General features: G+C 43.2%; 2 protein-coding genes across 8 annotated transcripts; one reads left to right on the forward strand and one right to left on the reverse strand.

Annotated features, from left to right (window-relative positions):
- The first annotated feature begins 7,479 nt into the window (after window positions 1-7,479).
- C1GALT1C1 (C1GALT1 specific chaperone 1) lies at window positions 7,480-11,533 on the forward strand. Of its 6 annotated transcripts, none has more exons than XR_007509455.1 (4): window positions 7,480-7,535; window positions 8,056-9,252; window positions 9,481-9,651; window positions 10,234-11,533. XR_007509455.1 is itself a non-coding variant. In XM_049827793.1 (2 exons), the coding sequence occupies exon 2, from the start codon at window positions 8,061-8,063 to the stop codon at window positions 9,015-9,017; it is 957 nt and encodes a 318-aa protein (XP_049683750.1). In that variant the 5' UTR covers window positions 7,480-7,535; window positions 8,056-8,060; the 3' UTR covers window positions 9,018-9,451. The 6 variants fall into 6 exon arrangements, 1 of the variants encoding a protein (XP_049683750.1); XR_007509456.1 differs by having other exon boundaries at window positions 10,340-11,533; XR_007509453.1 differs by having other exon boundaries at window positions 9,481-11,533.
- Window positions 11,534-11,806: 273 nt separating this feature from the next.
- Window positions 11,807-18,996, reverse strand: MCTS1 (MCTS1 re-initiation and release factor). 2 transcript variants are annotated; one of them, XM_049827796.1, is made up of 6 exons: window positions 18,846-18,996; window positions 17,932-18,084; window positions 17,089-17,186; window positions 15,858-15,991; window positions 14,732-14,799; window positions 11,807-12,518 (listed from the first exon to the last, which is right to left on the reverse strand). In XM_049827796.1, the coding sequence occupies exons 1-6, from the start codon at window positions 18,854-18,856 to the stop codon at window positions 12,437-12,439; spliced, it is 546 nt and encodes a 181-aa protein (XP_049683753.1). In that variant the 5' UTR covers window positions 18,857-18,996; the 3' UTR covers window positions 11,807-12,436. The 2 variants fall into 2 exon arrangements, with proteins under 2 accessions (XP_049683753.1, XP_049683752.1); XM_049827795.1 differs by lacking the exon at window positions 18,846-18,996 and having other exon boundaries at window positions 17,932-18,187.
- Window positions 18,997-19,246: the final 250 nt, after the last annotated feature.

Raw genomic sequence — 19,246 nt, forward strand, 5'->3', positions numbered from 1 at the left:
CCAGAAGTTTACTGCTGCCAACAGGCCAAACAAGCCTCTTGGTCAGTATCAACTTGATTCATGTTGTATAAAACACCAGAACACTAGCAGTGAGAAAGGACTGACATTTTGCTGGCCTAAAGAGGTGACGTGATTTTCAGATGTTTCAGGAAGTTGCTCCTGGCAAATTAGCGTTGCCCCAAATAACATGCATTCTGTAGAATAATTGCTAATTTAGTTTTCTAGGCTACGAATCAAAAAGCACAAATAGTTGCCATGAGACACTGGAAACAAAGCAGCTTTGGTAGTTAACACCACAGAGGAAAATTCTCCCCTAAGTTTACATAGTCTTCAGAGGGGATGTTAAAAAGACCCAGGGAATAATCAGATGCATGAACAACTGGAAACCTGTGGCTAATGATGAAAAGAGAAGGGGTTTTTGAACTGGGTCTTCCCACCTTGATCTGTATTCCTCCTAGAGAAGTTTTGCAGAACTTCTACAAGGGATTATTTCTGATTTTGAATTTGAAATAGCAGTTGTAACCAATAGCACGTCCCTATAAGCCATGAATATCTCCATCCACATTCAAGTAGCACAAGTTACACCACCTCAGTACCTCAATCCATTTGCTTTAGCATCAACCTATAAAAGGATGACCCATAACTGTTCAGTTTTCTGCCTGCTTTCTCTTCTCATTTCATGGTCAAAACAAGCACTTCACCTAAACTACTGCAAATTTCCTTGGGGAGACAGGATCACATTATGATGAAGCCCATCAGATTTGGTTTAGAACTATAAAATGTCAGGATCAGCCCATAAGAATCTTTCCAAGTGTATGGCGTAGTTCTCCTCCTATAACATTATTTCTACAATCCCATTCCAATTACCATGTTCCAAAGCCTTCACCCATGCAGAGAAGCCAGCTAACACACGAGAAGCCATTGAAAACATTTCTGACAGCTTCTTTGACAGATGTTCAAGATATGCTGTTGACAGTATATATTTTAACTGCTTAGGATTAATAATTAAAACTGATTCAGCACTGAGAATCATCTAACTTTGTTCTGATTGGGAAAAATCATGTTCAACTATTTGATGACTAGTATCATTAAAATTCTATTTCAGAGAACTGCTGTTAAGTGATAATTTTGCTCTTCAAATTAGGAGAGAGGATTAATAATTGAATCCAAAGACCTAGTTATATATTTTGGTGGGTTTGTTTCCTAATAGGAAGAATGACTTGAGCAAAAATCCATTAAAATTTTTAGTATTCCCATGCTAGTCTGATTCTAAGCTTTTCCATTAAGTAGCACAGTCATAATGGCATTAAACCACTTAAGCAGCAAAAACAGCACATAATTATCACTTTTAATTCAATCTTTTAGAGTATGAATAGATACTGTACATCACTGACAATTCACGCTCCTAAAGAGATTTTTCTATTCCTTCAGAGCAGCTTCACAGCCTCTTGTACTGATATAACTGACCTAAACACGTGTAATTTTTTTCTCAAGAAAAATTCCTCAGAATAATGAGCTAGCAAAATTAAGCACAGATGAAAGAAGTTGTAACAATCAGCTACTGCTTTATTCTTACCTGAAGGTAGACGTTTAGATATGAGTGGGAACCAGGGCACTGTTATCCAGGTACCAGCATATCAACATTTTAAACTATGAGTGTACTCTCAGAATTATGAGCATGTTAGATATCGCACATATTAAAAAAAAAAAAAAAAAGTCCCACATAGAGAGTATGAAGTACATGGAAGCTTTCTATAGAAATGAGGGGGGGAACAGAGAAGACTTGCAGCACGTAGCATCCCCTCCCTTGCCCCTCAACAGACCCCACTGTATTTACCACCTGAGACCTCGTTCCCTTGGGAATTAGGAAGTGTGACGCCTTATCTGTACCTGCTGCCCCAAGCCACAGTGACAATGCCTTGTTCCTGCCATCAGAGGACTGATAGGAGGTGCAGCTGGTGTGAACAGAGCAAATATTCGCTTCACACCACGGCCATCCTCGGTGCCAGCACTGCAGGGAGCCAGGAGCAACGCTGAGCGTCACAGGGTCAGGGATCCCCCAGGTGCTTTTCCCCTGGGACACCCTCCCATAGGATTACGCCTCTGGCACACGGTAGCAGATGCTACCACGGTGCTAAGGAGCAGTGGCACCTTTGCATTTTTCTATCTGTTAAAGGGATCCATTAAGGCCAATAAAAGGCAGAGCGCAGGAGCGCTGTGGCTTAGTTGTTGACAGCAGTGACTCTGCTAAAGGCTGCAGCACAGTAGCTGCAGTAACAGAAGGCTGGGCAAGTCAGGAGTCTAAATACAGCCTGCTATTTACAAACTGAACTGGAAGAAACCAGACAGTACGCTAGGACTGGCCAAGCTGAGGCCCTGCGAGACAATTCGACACTGTCGACATCCCTTTGAAAGAGAAAGAGGCTAAAATCTGACACGCTGACCTCAAACGCAGCAATATCTCAGACCCTATGCGCTCTCCTCTTTTTGCCTGCAGTTGTACGCTGCTCCCTGCTCACATGCACGCGCTATTAGCACTGCTTACATCCCTGCTCCACCACAAAGCATAAAGCTTCTACATCTGATCGCGGTGCCAGAGTGACAGCATCCCCTCCTACACAGAACAAGCTCATGGGTCCTCAGCTCCCAGGTAAAGATGAAACGGTTCTTCTCCCACCCCGGGACCCCGAAGTACAACGTTCGTGGTACATCTCCCCTCTGCTAAATCACAGCTTCTGCACACACAGCTCGGGAGCCTCCTGTTTCAACATCAGTATAGGAAAGCAAACGTCTGCTTGGAGAAAATCTGATACTTTAAAACCTCAATTTCCTTGACAAAATAAAGGGATGCCAACATTTGGTACAAGAAAGCATCTCATGGAAGCTACTGACATTCAGGCCTGTCAAATGCTGTGCGATTTCCATCCTTCCTCTTCCTCCTCTTCCCTTATTGGGCTAACATCAACAGAACTTCACAGATCCTCCCATCTAGTAACAATAACTATTTACTCACCATAACCCCTTTTACAATAAATACCACGCCAGAAGCTTTTGCGTATCTCCAGGTTGCAGGTAACAAAACTGAGGCAATGCCTAAAGAAGATTTTCTAAGATACTGGAGCAGAACTCCTGTAAACCAAGCCACAAACCTAGCCCTGTGCTTAGGCTCCACAAACTGTCCGTAAATCACATCAAGGCAGCGCCTGAAGAGCAGCGTTGCCCTTCGGGCTTCTCTGTGTGCCACGGGGCCGTCTTTGTCACTGCTACTCGCAATGGTGCTTCTTACCTATGCAATCTGAGCCTGAAGAAAACATAATTTGAGACCATAATTTTCTGCAGAGTCCCTTTTACAAATAACCTCAGACTGACAAAAGCAAGCTCCTTAAAGATGCAGCAAAAAATCACTTCATCACTGTTTCATGCATTTTAGTTTAAAGGACTATTAAGAACCCATTCTTTCTGATAGAATTCTATTTTGATCTCCATTTTTTTTTCCTTTGGGAGCTTGAAAAATAAGATTTCTCTCTCTCTGCTTTTTTTTTTCCCCTGTTTCTGTCTGAGCAATGATGACTTTTTTTTTTTTTTCCCCTGTGCTTCTAAGAGAGTTGACATTAAAATGTCTAGTTCCTATTCTCTTTCTGTTGTATTTGTGCATCGGAGCCATTCACAATTATGTCAGCTCAGCTCAGGGCATTGTCTCTGCTAGTTCAATTCCAGCTGAATTGCTGGAGCTAGCAGGACATTAGCATTCATTTGATTGATTTGGCATACCCAGAGAATAAGATGAGTTTTGCATTCAGCTACACACATTAAAAACTGAAGAAATTATAAAGCAGTCCAAAGTTGGTAAGTTCTTTTGGAGTCACACATCTTTTGCATCTCATATATCTTCCTGTGCTTGAGGGCACCATTTAAATAATGGCTATTTCAATGCCAAGCTCGTCCTTGACAGTGCTCATAGCTGAAAGAAGAGCGAAAAGTGATTTAAAACTATTGTTTAACATAGTTAATCAATTTAACAGATTTCAAGGCTAAACGAGCATATTATGCACTATATCCTATAAAATGTGGGCTATACAATTTCATCTTGTAATTCCAGCATTTTGTCCGACAACTAGAGAGAACACTTTTTCAGAGGGAAATATTTCAACCCGAGTTTTGAAATTAGTATTAAATATATAACACTGTATCCCTTGATGGCTTTAAAACTTTCTGCCTTTGTCCAGTGCCTACCCCTGTGACAAGGTTTTGGTGTCCAATGTGGCCGTGCACACTTGCTCAAGATGCACACAACCTATGAAGAGTCCACGTCTTTCCAGATTCCAGATTTTGAGTGTGAAACTCAAGTGAAGAAGAGGATGCAGGGCAAAATTTTCAAATGAGGGGGCTAAAGTTTGGCTCCAAAATCTATCCTTCTCCAAAAGAAATGCTCAGCTGAGCAGCTCCCTGTGAAGTGAATGAAGAACTCTGGCTTTACCTACCTGTGAACTAAGATCTCCACCTCGCTATTTTATGACTTTAGAACAGGGATTCCCAAACCTTTTCCAACAATAGGATTGAAGACCTCAGCAGACAAGTTTGTTCAATTACACACTTTATGAGCTGAATGAAATAATGGAAGTGCCAGATGTGTAACAGAACAGTAATAGTTGACCTCTCCATAAAAGCCCTTTTCTTGCACTGTCTCTGTTGGCATCAATTGGAGTTCAGCTATTCAAGGAAAGAGTTTGCAACCTTCAGATCATAAACACACTTAACCTCCTCTCCTGATGGAGTCAGATGGACAGGTAAAACCTGTGTGTTTTCCAGCAGCTTCAGCATCATAAATACATGGGTGATGAGACAACAAAGTCAGCTGTCCCAGTTCAACCATACCTCTGCATTTCTCATTATTTCAACAGTATCTTCTGATTAGGGGTTCTTTCTATATGGCATATAGGTCAACTGGTGTTTTAGCTGCCCAGAAAAGTCTGCGATAGCTCACCTCTAACTTTGGTTACCTGCTCGGAACGTTACTGCACTGCTCTAGCCCAGCCTCTCTGCTGCACAGTTACCTAACAGAGAGACAGATGAGTCTGTTTCCAAGAGAGTGGACAGTCATTTGTGATCATTAACAAGCAGTCACTGTAAGAGATGACAATTCATGTGTCAGCTGAAACATTTTGCATTAATTGGAACAAAGTTCCTATCAAATCTGTTTTGATAATAGCCAATCTCTCATGGACATTTCGGACCACACAGTGAGAACATTATGTTTGATGTCTTTCCTTGGAGGCAAGAAAGAGCATCAGAAGGCAAATGCAGCTGCAGGCAGCGAGGAAAGACAAACAGAAAACAGCAGGGGATCAGCTGTCTGTCGAGACAAGCAACAAGCCGGGGAGCAATTCAGCTCTGTCAGCAGTTTAGATCCTGGCACAGGTCTGTAGTTTCAAAAGCTGGTATTGTTTGAGAGCATGGTAGAGATTACTACAAAGGATCGGTAGGAAGTAAGGGGTGAAGCTGCAGCTAATGAACATCTCAGTGGACAGCAAGCCAGTGCTCAAAGCTGAAATCTGGCCCATGATACTCTGTGTGCATACGTAACTGCACGTTTTAATACAAAACTAATGCACAGCCATTTGCGGTATCTTAAAGGAGTCAGTTCTCCTCGTTCATTCCTACCATGTGGCTAAGCATCTCCCTTGGCTTTCCTCATCCAAGCTCCATCTTAGGGCTGGCCCTTCCTTGCTTATGACATTTGACTGGTTCCCAGCCCATGGCAGAATGGCTTCAAACACTTATCATCTCCGGCTGCTGTGAGATCTTATGCATTACTATACCATTTTAGCCCTTTTAATACAAAGCAACAGCTTCAAGCGACACAGAAGGCAGAAGAGTCTCTTCAGGTTTATAACATGTTTTACATGCTGCTTAAACTTTCTCTTCACTGATCTGCTGCTGGATAAAAGCAATGTTGAAAATGTATTAAAGCGCCAGTCAAGATCTGTAACTACATTAGTCATTCTGTCAGAGCCTTGGAAAGAACCTCACTGAAGTCAAGCAGGAAAACAATTTGCTGAAGCGTCAGCTGAAGCAGTGAATCGCAACTCATTCAAATCGGTCTGAAGTACATGATCAGGCAACTGCTGAAGCCCTGAAAGCCACAACTGATTCTGCAAACAGGAGATACGTAAAACAAACTTTGAGCTGACCTCTAATCTCTGGTATGTGATAACAACCCGAGTGTCCACCTATTTATACCTTAAAGGCAGCCAGGTGGGAAAAGATAGGATGAATGACGTTCCCTTAGTGTGGCAACGGAACTACCTGAACATACAAACTGACAGTATTCTCCTATCACAGTGTGGAACTGGGGTTTAGCTTCACTGAATGGAGCCAATCTGGATATATAGTGATCCAACCAAAATCACTGTTTTGTAACATTTTTACCTGAACCACAAGCAATGATTCCCCAAGCCCAGAAGAGTCAAGCAATCGATATTCTTATAGATCTTTTTGCCAAGGTAACATTGTTAAGCTTTGATGTCCACAGTACAACCATGAGCCTAAAAAAAAAAAAACACCTTACCTGAATAACTGAGGCATCTGGGGAACCCAGCCAGATGCCAGAAAATGCAGAGCAGCTCAGTAGTAAATTGACTTAAATAAAACCCACCAAGTTCAGCCAACCAGGGCATACCTTACAATATAGGGAAAACCTACCTAGGACTTTATCCTAACCACTATGTTGGCCTAAGAGTACACTATGATCAGCTAATAAAGAGATAAAACATGTAAAACCTCCCCCCCCCAAGAGGCTGGTGGAAAAAGGGAGCTAACTATTGTTCAGTGATGCTCCTTCAAATCAGGCATCAGTCCTAAATTCTTGAGAGATGATGTGTAGAAAGTGATTCTGACATGCCTCTTTCAATCTGGAGCTCAGGAATAATTACCCCTAAAGGAAAGAAAAAGTTATGTTAGCAGAAAAACGTTCTGGGTTTACTCTTTAAACGTTAACTGATCTCGTGTGTGTGTTGTGCTCCATGCCAGAGGCCGCCCCAGCCCGGGCTCGGCCGGGGAGAAGCGCCCAGCGGCCCTTCCCCGCAAGATGGCGGGGCTGCCCCGCCAGACCGGCCGCTCCTCCGCCGGCTCGGCCCCGGCCCCGGCCCCTCCAGCCTCCGCCTAAAGTTGAACCGGCGGCGCCCGGCCCCCGCTCCTCCGAACCACACGGGCCCCGAGGCTCCTCTCCTCAGCCGCCCGGCAAGCCGGCCTTCCCCGAAGGCAGCCTCCAGCCCCGCCGCCGTGAAGGCAACGAGCGGGGAGAGACGGCCACGGGGGCGAGGCGGGGGCAGCGGGGCTCGCCGTCCGGCGGCCGAGGGCGGCGGCACCGGGAGCGGGACGGGGACGGGGACCGGGAGCGCACCGCGAGATGGCGGCCGAGCCTCCGCACCAGCGAGCGGGAGGTGCCTAGAAGGGCCGCGGGCGGCGCTTCCGGCGGGGAAAAGGAAGAGGCGGGGCGGCGCGCTTCCGGGGCGCGGGAGGGCCCGGCGGCACCGGTAAGCGGGCGGGCGGGCGGGCCAAGGGGAGGCAGGAGCGGTCCCAGCCCCGCGGTTGTAAGGCTCCCCCGGCGCTCCGGGTGTCTCGGGGAGGAGGGAGGGGGTTGCCGTTAGCGGGATAGCGGGCAGGGTCCCGGGGCTACGGGGGAACGTGGCCTCCGGCAGCGGCCGGGCCTCCGGTACCGCGGCGTCGCGGTGCTCCGGGCGGGCGGGCGGGCGGGGAGGCTGCGAGGCCGGAGCAGAGCAGCGGCGGGGCGGGGGCCGGGCGGTCACGGCGGTAGAGTGGGGCCGGTGGCCGAGACCCCTCCCGCCGGGGTCTGTCGTACCGTCGGCGGTAACGAGAACCGAGCTGGGGGACTTTTTTTTTTTTTTCGGTACCGCTCCTTCACCAACGCTGTCGTGGTACGTGAGCAAAGGGAAGCGCAGCTGGGTTTAGAAATTGAAGAGCGTATTGAAACTATACAGAATCTGCAGTAGTAAACTTACGCCATAAGAACTTACAGGAATGTCTCATTTCTAGGGAAAATGATTTCCGAAAGCAATTCCTTCGTGAAGGGAGTGGTGCTTGGAGGAGCCTTCTGCATGTTGGTTACGCTCCTCGGACATATTAAGGTAGGCCACGGGACTAAAGCACATCACCACGAGCATCACCACATCCAGGCTCCCAACAAAGAAGATGTCTTAAACCTTTCAGAAGGTGAACGCGTGGAGCTTAGTAAAAGTATCCGCGTTTATTGTATCATCCTTGTGAAACCGAAAGATCTGGGGCACTGGGCTGCAGTGAAAGAGACGTGGAGCAAGCACTGCGACAAGGTGGAATTCTACAGCTCTGAAAACGTCAAAGTGTTTGATTCTGTAGCTCTCAACACAAATGACTTATGGATGATGATGAGGAAAGCTTACAAGATAACATATGAACGCTATAAAGATGAATTCAGCTGGTTCTTCCTGGCCTATCCAACAACATTTGCTATTATTGAAAATCTCAAGTATTTCTTACTAAAAAAAGACCCCTCGCAGCCTTTTTATATAGGCCACACTGTGAAATCTGGTGACCTTGAGTATGTAGATGGCGAGGGAGGAATTGTCTTAAGCATCGAATCACTAACACGACTCTCCCGTGTTCTTGAAGACTCTGACAAGTGTCCAGAGCAGGGAGGCATGATTTGGAAACTTGCTGAGGACAAACAGCTAGCAATCTGCCTGAAGTATACGGGAGTGTTTGCTGAGAACGCAGAAGACGCAGAAGGAAAAGACGTCTTTAACACGAAATCAGTTGGTGCTCTCATTAAGGAAGCAATGTCTACTCACCCTCAGCAGGTGGTGGACGGCTGCTGCTCCGACATGGCCATCACCTTCAGCGGACTGGCCCCGAACCACATGCACGTGATGATGTACGGTGTTTACAGGCTGAGACCCTACGGCCACATATACAATGATGCACTTGTCTTCTTGCCACCTGCAGGCTCAGACAATGACTGATGTCTCTCCAGAGAAGACCTGGAACCACGGAGTCAGCTCTTATGACACACATTTGTACTGACAGATTGGATTTTTGTATCTGGTGGTACTGGTGTACAATTTTTTTTTGCACATTGAGGTTTGGTAAAGCTCTTAATTTTAAAAGTGGAAGGAGAACTTTTTTCTAAATCTTTTATACAGAAATGATTCTGGCTTTTGACAGTGCTGCAATGAAATGATAAAGAAGTTGTTTATGGTAAAAGGAAATTAAGTTTATATGGGGGGTTTGTACATGTAAATATTTATTAATGAAAATTCAAATGAACTTTAGTCTACTATTACAAATCTATTTTTGCAAGACTTTGATTCTTTCAATTCTTCCAGGCATTTCTAGAATGTCTTTATATCTTTCCAAGACATACCAATAAAACTGACTACACATTCAGTCTCAAAGACTAACTTTAAACTATTTCCTTTACACTAGGCTACACAATAGCTGGAGTTATGCTGTTTATGCAGCACCTGTCACTTTATGCACAGCCTCCTAACCCAGTAAGGAACTTGCAAGAAGCAAGCTGACAAGAGATCTGTTGGAAAGTTGCAGCAGAGTAATATTAAGTGACCTTTGGACTGCTGTTTTTAAGCAGACAAAAAGGTAACTGTACTTGAGTAAGTATTGACATGGTCACATAGCCTGTCATCACAAGAGTAATTACTCATTTAAAATTTCACTTCATGCATAAGTGTATTAGAATAAAGGTTCAGTATTATTTTCACTCCTGTTAGTGGTGCTAAGCAGTTAGAAGTTGGTTGTCAATTCAAATGTAGCATAGATATGTTTATAGATACTGTTAACACCAAGATGCAGGAAGAGCAACACCTGCTTGTACTCCCAACCTTTCTTTGAATATTACACAAAACAGGTTACATGCACAACAAAGCAACATGCAGACCTCCCCAATACTGGGTTGGGGTGTTGCATGGTGGTTTTTGGTTTTGTGGGTTTTTTGTTGGTTTACAATTGAGTGCACTTGAAATGAGTTCTATCCTCACAGTCACAGCATGTGGGAATAAACAGCACTTTAGTATTTACTCCATTTAGAACTCACTGACCTGACCCAGATGTTTCAAGACTTAAAGAAGGTGCTACCTCTAGGACTATCACAGGCTTTGTTGGTACTACACTATCCATAAGAGACCTGAGAAGATAGGATGTTATCTCACCTTTCTTTAACAGACTATTTGTGATATCTCACCCTATTCTCAGCTGCAAGGAGGCAGGTGGGGAAGTGAAACAGCTGCTTCAGAGGTGATAAGAATATCCACATCTTTTCTGTTTTAAGCATCAAGGCCTTCATTTTTGACAAGCATGACAAGACAACTGCTCAGACCCCCAAGCAAGCTACCACAGCTCAGCTGTTTCAGAAGGTGCACCTTGTCTCACCTTTTGCACATTCTCCTCCTCCGTGTCAGTCAGAGCTCAGCTGACCTAGCAAGACATACATGTACACGATTGCTGCCAAAGCAGAGATAAAACTTTAGTATTTTTGATGTTTTTCTAAATTGGTATACAAAATAATTGAAGCATGATTTAACTTGTACCTTCTTACAGAATCATTTTTGAAAGGTTAGATCCACCATTGGGAATACTCTGACAAAGCCAGACAAAGAAAGTAAAATTTTGATTTCAGTGGTGTTTCTGATATTAAAGACAGTTCTGACCCCACTGCAACAACAGCAGTCATAGGGCAAGTCAAGGAAAAAGACTGGGAGTTAACATTTCAAACCAGAATAAATATAATTTATCACAGATTTGAGAGGTACTGTAACACAACAGGAGATGAGATGGGAGGGGGAAAAGCAAGCCACAGAACTCAAGACTAGCTCATCTTATGCAAAAAAGAACCACTGAAGCACAAACCGATTCCCGATAGCACTACCAAGAAATTAGTACATTTAAAGCAGAGTCTTGAAGATACATAAAAATGTCCATTAGCATTCCGAAGGGAAGGTTGAGCTTTGACCAAACTTTTTTCTGCAACGCTGCTGTAATAATAATCACCTTCATTTTTGTCTTCCTACATTAATAAGTAGTTTCAGATTTACCCTGTGATTTTCAGAAATACGATCTTGTAAATCATTTTACAGGAGAAACTTATAAGTAGCACATACTAGGTAACACATTTCATCTCCCATGTCTTAATTTGACTTTAGAATCAGAAGGAGAACAAACACCTCTGCCACTATCTTCTGTAAAGGTCCCAGGGTGGGGAAACCAAACTTGCAGAACAGCACTGAGACAAGGCACTTGCATACAAAATTAGGTTCTCCCATTATAAAATACAAGTGTTAGAACAGAGACTTGAAATATTAATAAATGCTTCCAGAGACAGAGTTAGGAGTGGTAGACCTTAAAGTTTCCTTGGTTTATTAAATGGTTCCATGGCACAGGCTGTTTTCCATAGGCATAGCTTTGGGTATGCAGTTGCTGAACAAAGAGTTGGATTATCCAGACAAATACACAATGCTCTTTAACCCGTTCTGTAGATGTACGTGTATGTGGCAGTGTGCACAAGCTGAGATCTCTTTCGAAGTTCCACCTGAAGAAGTTGCTCCTGGCTACACTGATAACCATGTTTTGCTATCATGACTTTGTTAAACAGTGATTTTGTTTCTGCTCCTAAAATAAGGCGGCAAACAGGGAGTAGAGCATCAGGCACCACGTTGGCACACACTCCATCTGGAGTATGCCCACCATTACTATAAACTCCACTATAAGGAAAGCAATATCAAACAGTGTTGGCAGGTAGAAATTTGAACATATATATAATTCTTCAGATATGAACTAGCATAAAAGGATTTCTAGTCCACATACCAGTCTTAAATTCATAAATCCTATACAGATAAATGCATATTAAAAAGAGAAACTCCTTAAGTATTGAAGTTAATGCTGTTAATAAATTAAGTTAAAAATAAATGTCAAAAAACCTGATTTCTCCACATTCAAGACACAGGTAGACTAACAAGATGTTAATCAGAAGAAAAAAATCTGAAATGTTTCAGAGGTTTTCTAAACCGTATTAATTATATTTCACATACGCTGTATATTAGTCTTTTAGAAGAGCATAAAAATGTAAACATTTCTTGGCTTTTTCCTCCTTTTTGTTTGCAATAGTCTACTCACAGTCCATGCAGGATCTTTCCATCGGATATCTTCAGTCACTGAAGACTTCGGTTTAAGACAAAACAAAAGAACTGCAATCAAAAGAAATCTAGAAAACTATTGTAGCCTAACAGTACTTTCGCATTCACTTGATTTATTTAGCATAGCCACAGAACAAAGTAATTTGTACATTCAGTCACATTAAAAACAAGGAATTACAAAGCAGTCCACATTTAATCTAAGTGCATTCCTTTGGAGTAACACAGTTCCTTTTGTTTCACTTGTATGTCTTCATATGCCAAAGGCCATCATTTAAATAGTGGATATTTTCGATACCAATCCCTTTGTTGACCTTCTCACTGTAGGAGGAAGAAAAAGGTACAGAAGTATTAGCTAGGTTAAATATTAGAGCAGTACAAAATACAACATTTAAAGTAGAAAATGCAAACTTTGTCAACTGGAAGGGGAGAAGCTATCATCCACAAAGTCATAATCTTCAACAGCAGGTGGACAAGAAACAATATTACATGTACCCACATTGGTGAATGATAAGAGGACGATATTTGCCTTCCGCGTTTCGTCAACAACCTTCCACAGTATTTCTTAACTACTTCTTTGTGGAAGGCAGTTCTTCAGACAACACTTCTACTATTCTTAATTTTAGCATTTCTCTATCAAAGTAGCACAGCAGTTTTAAGTGACCCTCCCCCTCCTAGCACAGGAGGTGGTGTAACATGGCTGGAACATGGAATTTGACAAGTTCTGGTTCCAAGTGTGCCAGGGACACAAGCAAATGCAGGTGAGCTGCTTCACTGCTAATTGCAGGACATCTACCCACATAATAAAGAATTTTAAATGCTGAATTTACGATCCAAGGACTTGCAGCATGTTACATACTATCCTTCTGTATCTTTTGAGTCATGTCATCTTTTAAAAATGATTGGGGCTTGCATCTGCATTGGATTGGTGTTAAATCTTTTTCCCACTACATTATTCCATGGAAAAAATCTAGTTTTGTCACAATAAACAAGACAAATTTCATCATTCGAGGACTCAGAACAAGTTTCATTCCTCTGGAGAATATCATTTACTGTGTTTACACTAAGTGTTCCATTACTTCTACAACTTGTCCAAAAGTAATCAGGAAGGAAAATACTGCTATGTTAACTCCATTAACACATCATGGATCATAATCACACTAAGTGACTGAAATCATAGTTTCACAATTTTCTGCTTTAAACAATATCACACAAAAAAACATGCGAACGGGCTGTATAGATGAGTATCATTTCATTTTCCTCCCCAGTTCATGTTGCTTCTCACAGGAACAGGATACTCAGCCGCAAGGCTGCTGATTTTGAAGTTAGGATTAGGAATACAGATAATCTTGGTTTGCAGTGATCGCAGCAGATCACTGCAAATCTAGCACTGGGACAAAAGTAGCTATTCTTTCTACTTACTTTTGGAGTCTTTTGAAGGCACTACAAAGAATCTTGAGGAATACAATTCCTCAAAAGCTACAGCAGATCCAAACTGCTGCAGTCCCACTCTATCCCTGTCTCCCATAACACATTCCCACCTCTCTCCCTTCTGCTACCATCACAACTTAGGATCACAGAGTGAAATTCGTAAGACGATCCTGCTGAAAATTATCCCCACAAGAAAGAATGACTTGTTTTCATCAAAATCAGCTTCCTTACCTACCTGAGTGCTAGACAGGGCTGGTACCAACACAGCCCAAACCTGCTGGGTGCATCTTACATCCTGCTGCAAGACATTATAGAACTTAAAATGACAAAGTGGTTTAGCTACTCGTAATTTAGCACTATCTGAACGCTAAGAACAACTAACATCCATTTCCGTTTTCTGTCTCTTTTCCTTCCCAAAGAGTTTTCAGTTGATGTTTATCCCCTGAACAGACCTCTACATTTCAGAAGAAGCTCAGCTAAACTAGTAAGCACATAAAGCAGGAATGCTGCATGTGGGTACAAAGAAAAAGAGAAGGCCACAGAGGAAAGCCCAGCTGGTCAGCCAAGTACCAGCAGGACTTTAGTCTCGGCTGTCTCTGCAGACAAAAAAAAAAAAAAAAAAAAAAAAAAAAAAAAATCATCACTTCAACATTTTCAACCCCCTCAAATCCAAATTACATCTCTTGCCCAGCCCAGGTAGTAAGTACTCTATACAAATAATTCTTTGTTCAGCAAGATCTTTGAGAAAGTATGATCAGAGAGCAAGAAATACTAACATTCAGCAGCAGCACTGATGTTCTGCGTCTTAAAATCAGCATTCACATGAAAAGAACTATTTTGATTCCACTTGGTAAACAACTGAGTAGGGAAGTGTCCTGGCATATAAGCTCAAGTATAAGCTTAAACCACAACAGGAAGATACTCCCTGCCTCCTCTACCTTCCCTGAATATTAATCAACAAAATGAAGTCTTAAAAAATTCTGTACTTGAACAACATGTGCTGCAACAGTGATGCAGTAACCTTGACAGTAGTGCTTATATTCCAAGCTAACACAGGAATAATGACGTGGGACAGGTTATATTTCAATTTTTAAAACACTTACATGTCCTCAGCTGACATCTTCATTACTCCCACACATAATGCATGTTGTTTTCCCTCTGCCATTATTGCCTACAAATTGCCACTAAGGAAAACAGATATTTTTTTAAAAAACTATTTCAGAAAAGTAAAAGCAATATGAGGAAACAACTTTCCAAAAAGTTTCAAAATCCCATGTTGAACTTTTACCCTTTTAGTAATTCTAGAGCTCTAGCTCTTAAAGATAAGCAAAACAATGCACTGCATTTAACAATTGAATCACAGTGTGTAGAACAAAGCATGTATTTATGAACTTCAAACAGCAATTACAGAAAAAGATCTCCCAGCACTACACTCCATTTCTTCCTTTGTGCCTAACACTGAGAGATGACAGCCTCACCCTTTCTGGAACAAAACTGCACATTTGCGGGGCCATTTTAGATTCCAAGGTACAGAAGAATTGAGACACATCTAAAGAAAACCAGAAGTACTGAAACCAGACGTGTTCTTTTCAAAGCTTAGCAACACATGATGCTAACAGCTGATCTTTCTGTACAGCATCTAACTAACAACAAAACCAACCACAGCTTGGTATTATTTATGCTGTATTCGCTCACGGTTCCTTTCTCAGTAATATCATGAGCAGGAGTGAATTAGCATACTTTCCTCATTTTACATATGCTAATTTCATCAGACACATAGAGCAAGTTCTGACTACAGCAAAGCTGATCCTAAATATCTTTCCAAATTCGCTAGGAACAGGAGCAAACTCTTCTATAACTGCAACAGATACAAGATTGATTAAGGAGGCAGGGGACAAATTACACTGTGCCTCATCTGTTTTTACAGTTCTGCATAAAATCACAAAGGAGCTCCACTTATCAATTAGCTTAATGAACAGCATGCCACCCAACAGCACAGCAGGAATCATTATTTGGTTTGGAACATCACAGTAAGCAAAAAGAAAATTAAGAACAATTTTAACCTTGCCAAATAACATCTGAACCTCTGCAGCTCTTTTCAGAACACTAGTTATTCCATGAAATACCATTAAAATCCAAAGTAATTCAGATTATGATCATCTGAGAACACAAGAACAGAAATTTAACTCATCTCACAGCAAGCAGTAATTCATCATTAAAGAAGGATACAACAACAGTATCAACGGCAGCAGGGTAAAGTTTTGCTCCAGGAGACGTCAGGCCAGGGCACATTATATTAGCTCCACTTAGTACAAATTTAATGGCGCCTTTATCAACCTGCTGATGTGGTAGAATAAATGGGTCTAGGAGGGGAAAGATAGAGCATTACAATTAATAGGATGACAACACGAATACCTCATTATCAAGTCAGTTTAGATGGGGCAATTAGATATATAGTCTGCTACAAGGGTAGGAAGTTTGAGAAACAATTACCAAAGCTCCTGCTGGGCTGTACTGTCCCAAAAGGACACAAGTACTGTTCTCCCAGACCACATCTTTTATCCAAAAACCAAAGGGTAATCCAACACTAGGCCTATGCCTCCTGCACACTCATATACTGAGTAACAATTTTAACAAGTTCCCCTGAAAACAATCATGCAAGTGCCCATATACTAAGAGCTCTGAAGACCAAGGGGCCTTAAATCCCTCAAATTATATGTATAACCTCTTACATGAAAAAGAAACAGTTCAACGTTAACAGGACAAAAAAGGAAAAGATGGAGAAAATTCATGAAGGCCGTCAGCTCTCCAAGCCATCCTTCAAGTGCACGCACCTTCTTGAAGCATTGCGAACACTGAAATTTGACCGAATAACATTTTTAGGAACACCTACACTCATCCAAATGAGAGTAACACAATCAAGCAGAACAGCAAGAACAACAAGAAAAATAACGTGAGAGTAAGTTTTATGAAGTAAAAAGCATGCAGCATAAATTGTTACAAGAAACAAGAATACATTACAGCATTAAACTCACGATTAAAGAATATATTTCTAGTATGAACCTACAAGTATTTGGACAGAAGCAAAAAGTGTTTAAAGGAAGACTTGAAAGAACAACGATAGGGACTAACAACAGGAAATTTAGACCTCTGTCCTAGGGAAATCTCCCTCAAGATTTTCTGCAGAACTTTGCACAATTTAATTCTTAGAAATCAAAGCTCAGATTGCTTAACATAAAGCATTACAGTAATTATGGGGGAAGCAACCCATATAGGCACCTAATATAACAAAGCAATAAATTACAGTTGAGAAGGTATACTATATCTTTAAGATCTATTGTGGAAAATATATATATAAGCACGTAAGTATTAAGTTCTTTTTAATTCAGTTCTACAGAAGTCCTGTGGAATCACGCACTCACCCCTCTCTCCCCACCACTACCATCTCCAAGAAACTTACATTTGTGAAGCAACCTTAGCGTTGGGTAAAAAATCCCTTCTCTTTGTCTGAAGAACAGCAACTCCCCATTCACAGTGAGGATTTCTATGTGTTCATGACTGCAAGATCAAAAAAAGATTATGCCAATAGCTACTTAACCCTTTCATAGTTTAAATTAAGTATTTCACTTCAGAGAGTCTGGTCTATCTTGGCATCTGAGAATTAAGAAAGCCAATTAGCAAGAAAACTTAAAACTAAAAATATTATTTTTTTAATGGCTTGTTCTTCATCACTGGCCTCCTGCACACTTCCTGCACCTTTAAAAAACAAGAAAGAAGAAAAAGAAAAAAATCTACAGACAAATATCCAGCTGGTCACAAACTGCATTTCTTCATTGTTGTTTTTTTTAAACGCAATACAAAGAGTGGACAAGGAAAAGGAATCAGCAAAAATACACTACCCTCTATTTAAAAAAAAAAAGACAATAATCCGAATAGTATATGGAAGCCCAAAAATAGTAAAAAAAAATGCTACTGAAAACTATCCAAACAAGTCTCAGCTTCCATATCCATAAAGCTGAATACTTCCCCTCAACAACAGGCTGATCCCTGGAGAGTCCCTGAATATACTGCACATTCACTACTAGGCAGCATTTTTGTTTTCCTCACACATCCTACTAGCATGCCTTCAAGAGACTGACGAGCACATGCAAACTTTCTGGTTTGGCCAGAACATGGACTATTACCTATTAAGAAATGATAGATGTTTTTCAAAAACAGTAGGTTCATCTACTACGTAAAACAAACATATAAAGGAAGCAATCCTAGCACCTCGGAAGCAAAGTTTAAGAGAAAAGAAACTTACCATCTGACTATTTTGACTGGGTCTTTCTTTGGCATAATTTGGTTTAGCCATGGTTCAATGACAGGAAACTGGTCTATCAGCTGATTCTTAATACCTTTAATAACTGAAGTCTTCAGCTGGATGCAGTTTGATACATTCTCCTTTTCATCAAATCTGCCAAGTGAGCAAAAGTATTTCAGAAATGCACACTTTGCTGCCCAAAAGACGCTGTATCTCAGCAGCATTCTTTGGAAATGCTTATGAACTCGCTGTAAAACCTTAGCGGTACCGCACCTGTCCAACTTTCAAATCTTAGGCTTTTATGAGGCTTCAGTTTGTCCCCTGGGAACACTGGGCTGCGGGAAGGCCGGGGGGTCACCACTAGTAGGCTGTCTTTGCCCCTAAACTTTGCGTACATGCACGAAACATGCTTTTAGTCTCACAGATACACCTTGGCACGCAGCGTTACCTCACTCAACTCGTAGAGCAGACTTCGCCGGTAACGCTAACGCCTACAGCCCTGTTCAGACGTATTTACCTTTACCGCAGACGTACGAACTGCGCTTTGCACTACCCCAAAGTTCAAACGAGTTAATGACCCGGCTTACTTTTTAGGTTTTTTTTTTCCTCTGTAACAACCAAGCGCCCGAACGGCCCAGGCCAGCCCGCCCGAAGGCAAAACCCGACGGCTGCGGGGCGAGCGCTCCCCCGCGGGCTGAAGGCGCGCCCCGGGGAGGCCGGGGCTGCCGGCAGGGAGCGGGGCCGGCCGCTCTCGGGCTGCAGTCCGTCCCCCCCCCCACGCCCGGCCCCATCCCCCGAGCGGGGCCTGGCGGTGCCGGTACCGCGCTGAGACCGGGCCGGCAGGGCCGAACGCCGGGCCCGCCCCGGCCCCGCTTTCCCCCAACCCCTCCCCGCTTTCCTCCGGCCCCACTCACTTCTTAAACATCCTGGGGGCGGTGGGCGCCGGGCGGACGAGTGCGTGGGGGCGGCGGCGCGGGCACCCACAGCCTCCGCGCTCCCTCACACGAGGCTCCCTGCCCTCCCCTCCGCGCCAGCCGGAAGACGCCGCGCGCTTTACGGCCTGTCGCACCGCTCCATAACAACGCAACACGCCGAGCGTCACCGGGGCGGGCGGGGACTACAATTCCCAGAAGGCGCTGCGGTGGCCTCGGCGCATGCGCACGGGCTGCGCGCAGGGCCCGGGGGCTAGGGTGGCGGCGGCGGCGGGGCCGGACCAGGCCGCTCCGGTCAGGTCAGGGCCAGCGAGCCCCGGGACGGCTGCCGAGCGGCATTCCGGTGCTTCTTATCGCTCCCCTCCGGTTTGGTGCGGCACTGC

Source organism: Accipiter gentilis, chromosome 24 (assembly GCF_929443795.1).
Source record: "Accipiter gentilis chromosome 24, bAccGen1.1, whole genome shotgun sequence".
NCBI classification, from domain to species: Eukaryota; Metazoa; Chordata; class Aves; order Accipitriformes; family Accipitridae; genus Astur; species Astur gentilis.

Bases quoted from the DNA above. Each gene is read 5' to 3' on its own strand.
- MCTS1 (XM_049827795.1), bottom strand. From the start codon at position 18,155: ATGCTGCTGAGATACAGCGTCTTTTGGGCAGCAAAGTGTGCATTTCTG. The intron at 14,800-15,857 runs GTATCCTTCTTT...GGCAATTTGTAG, and splicing joins CTGCCGTTGATACTGTTGTT to GCAATAATGGCAGAGGGAAA. The intron at 12,519-14,731 runs GTAAGTGTTTTA...TTCCTCCTACAG, and splicing joins AAGATGTCAGCTGAGGACAT to TGAGAAGGTCAACAAAGGGA.
- C1GALT1C1 (XM_049827793.1), top strand. From the start codon at position 8,061: ATGATTTCCGAAAGCAATTCCTTCGTGAAGGGAGTGGTGCTTGGAGGA.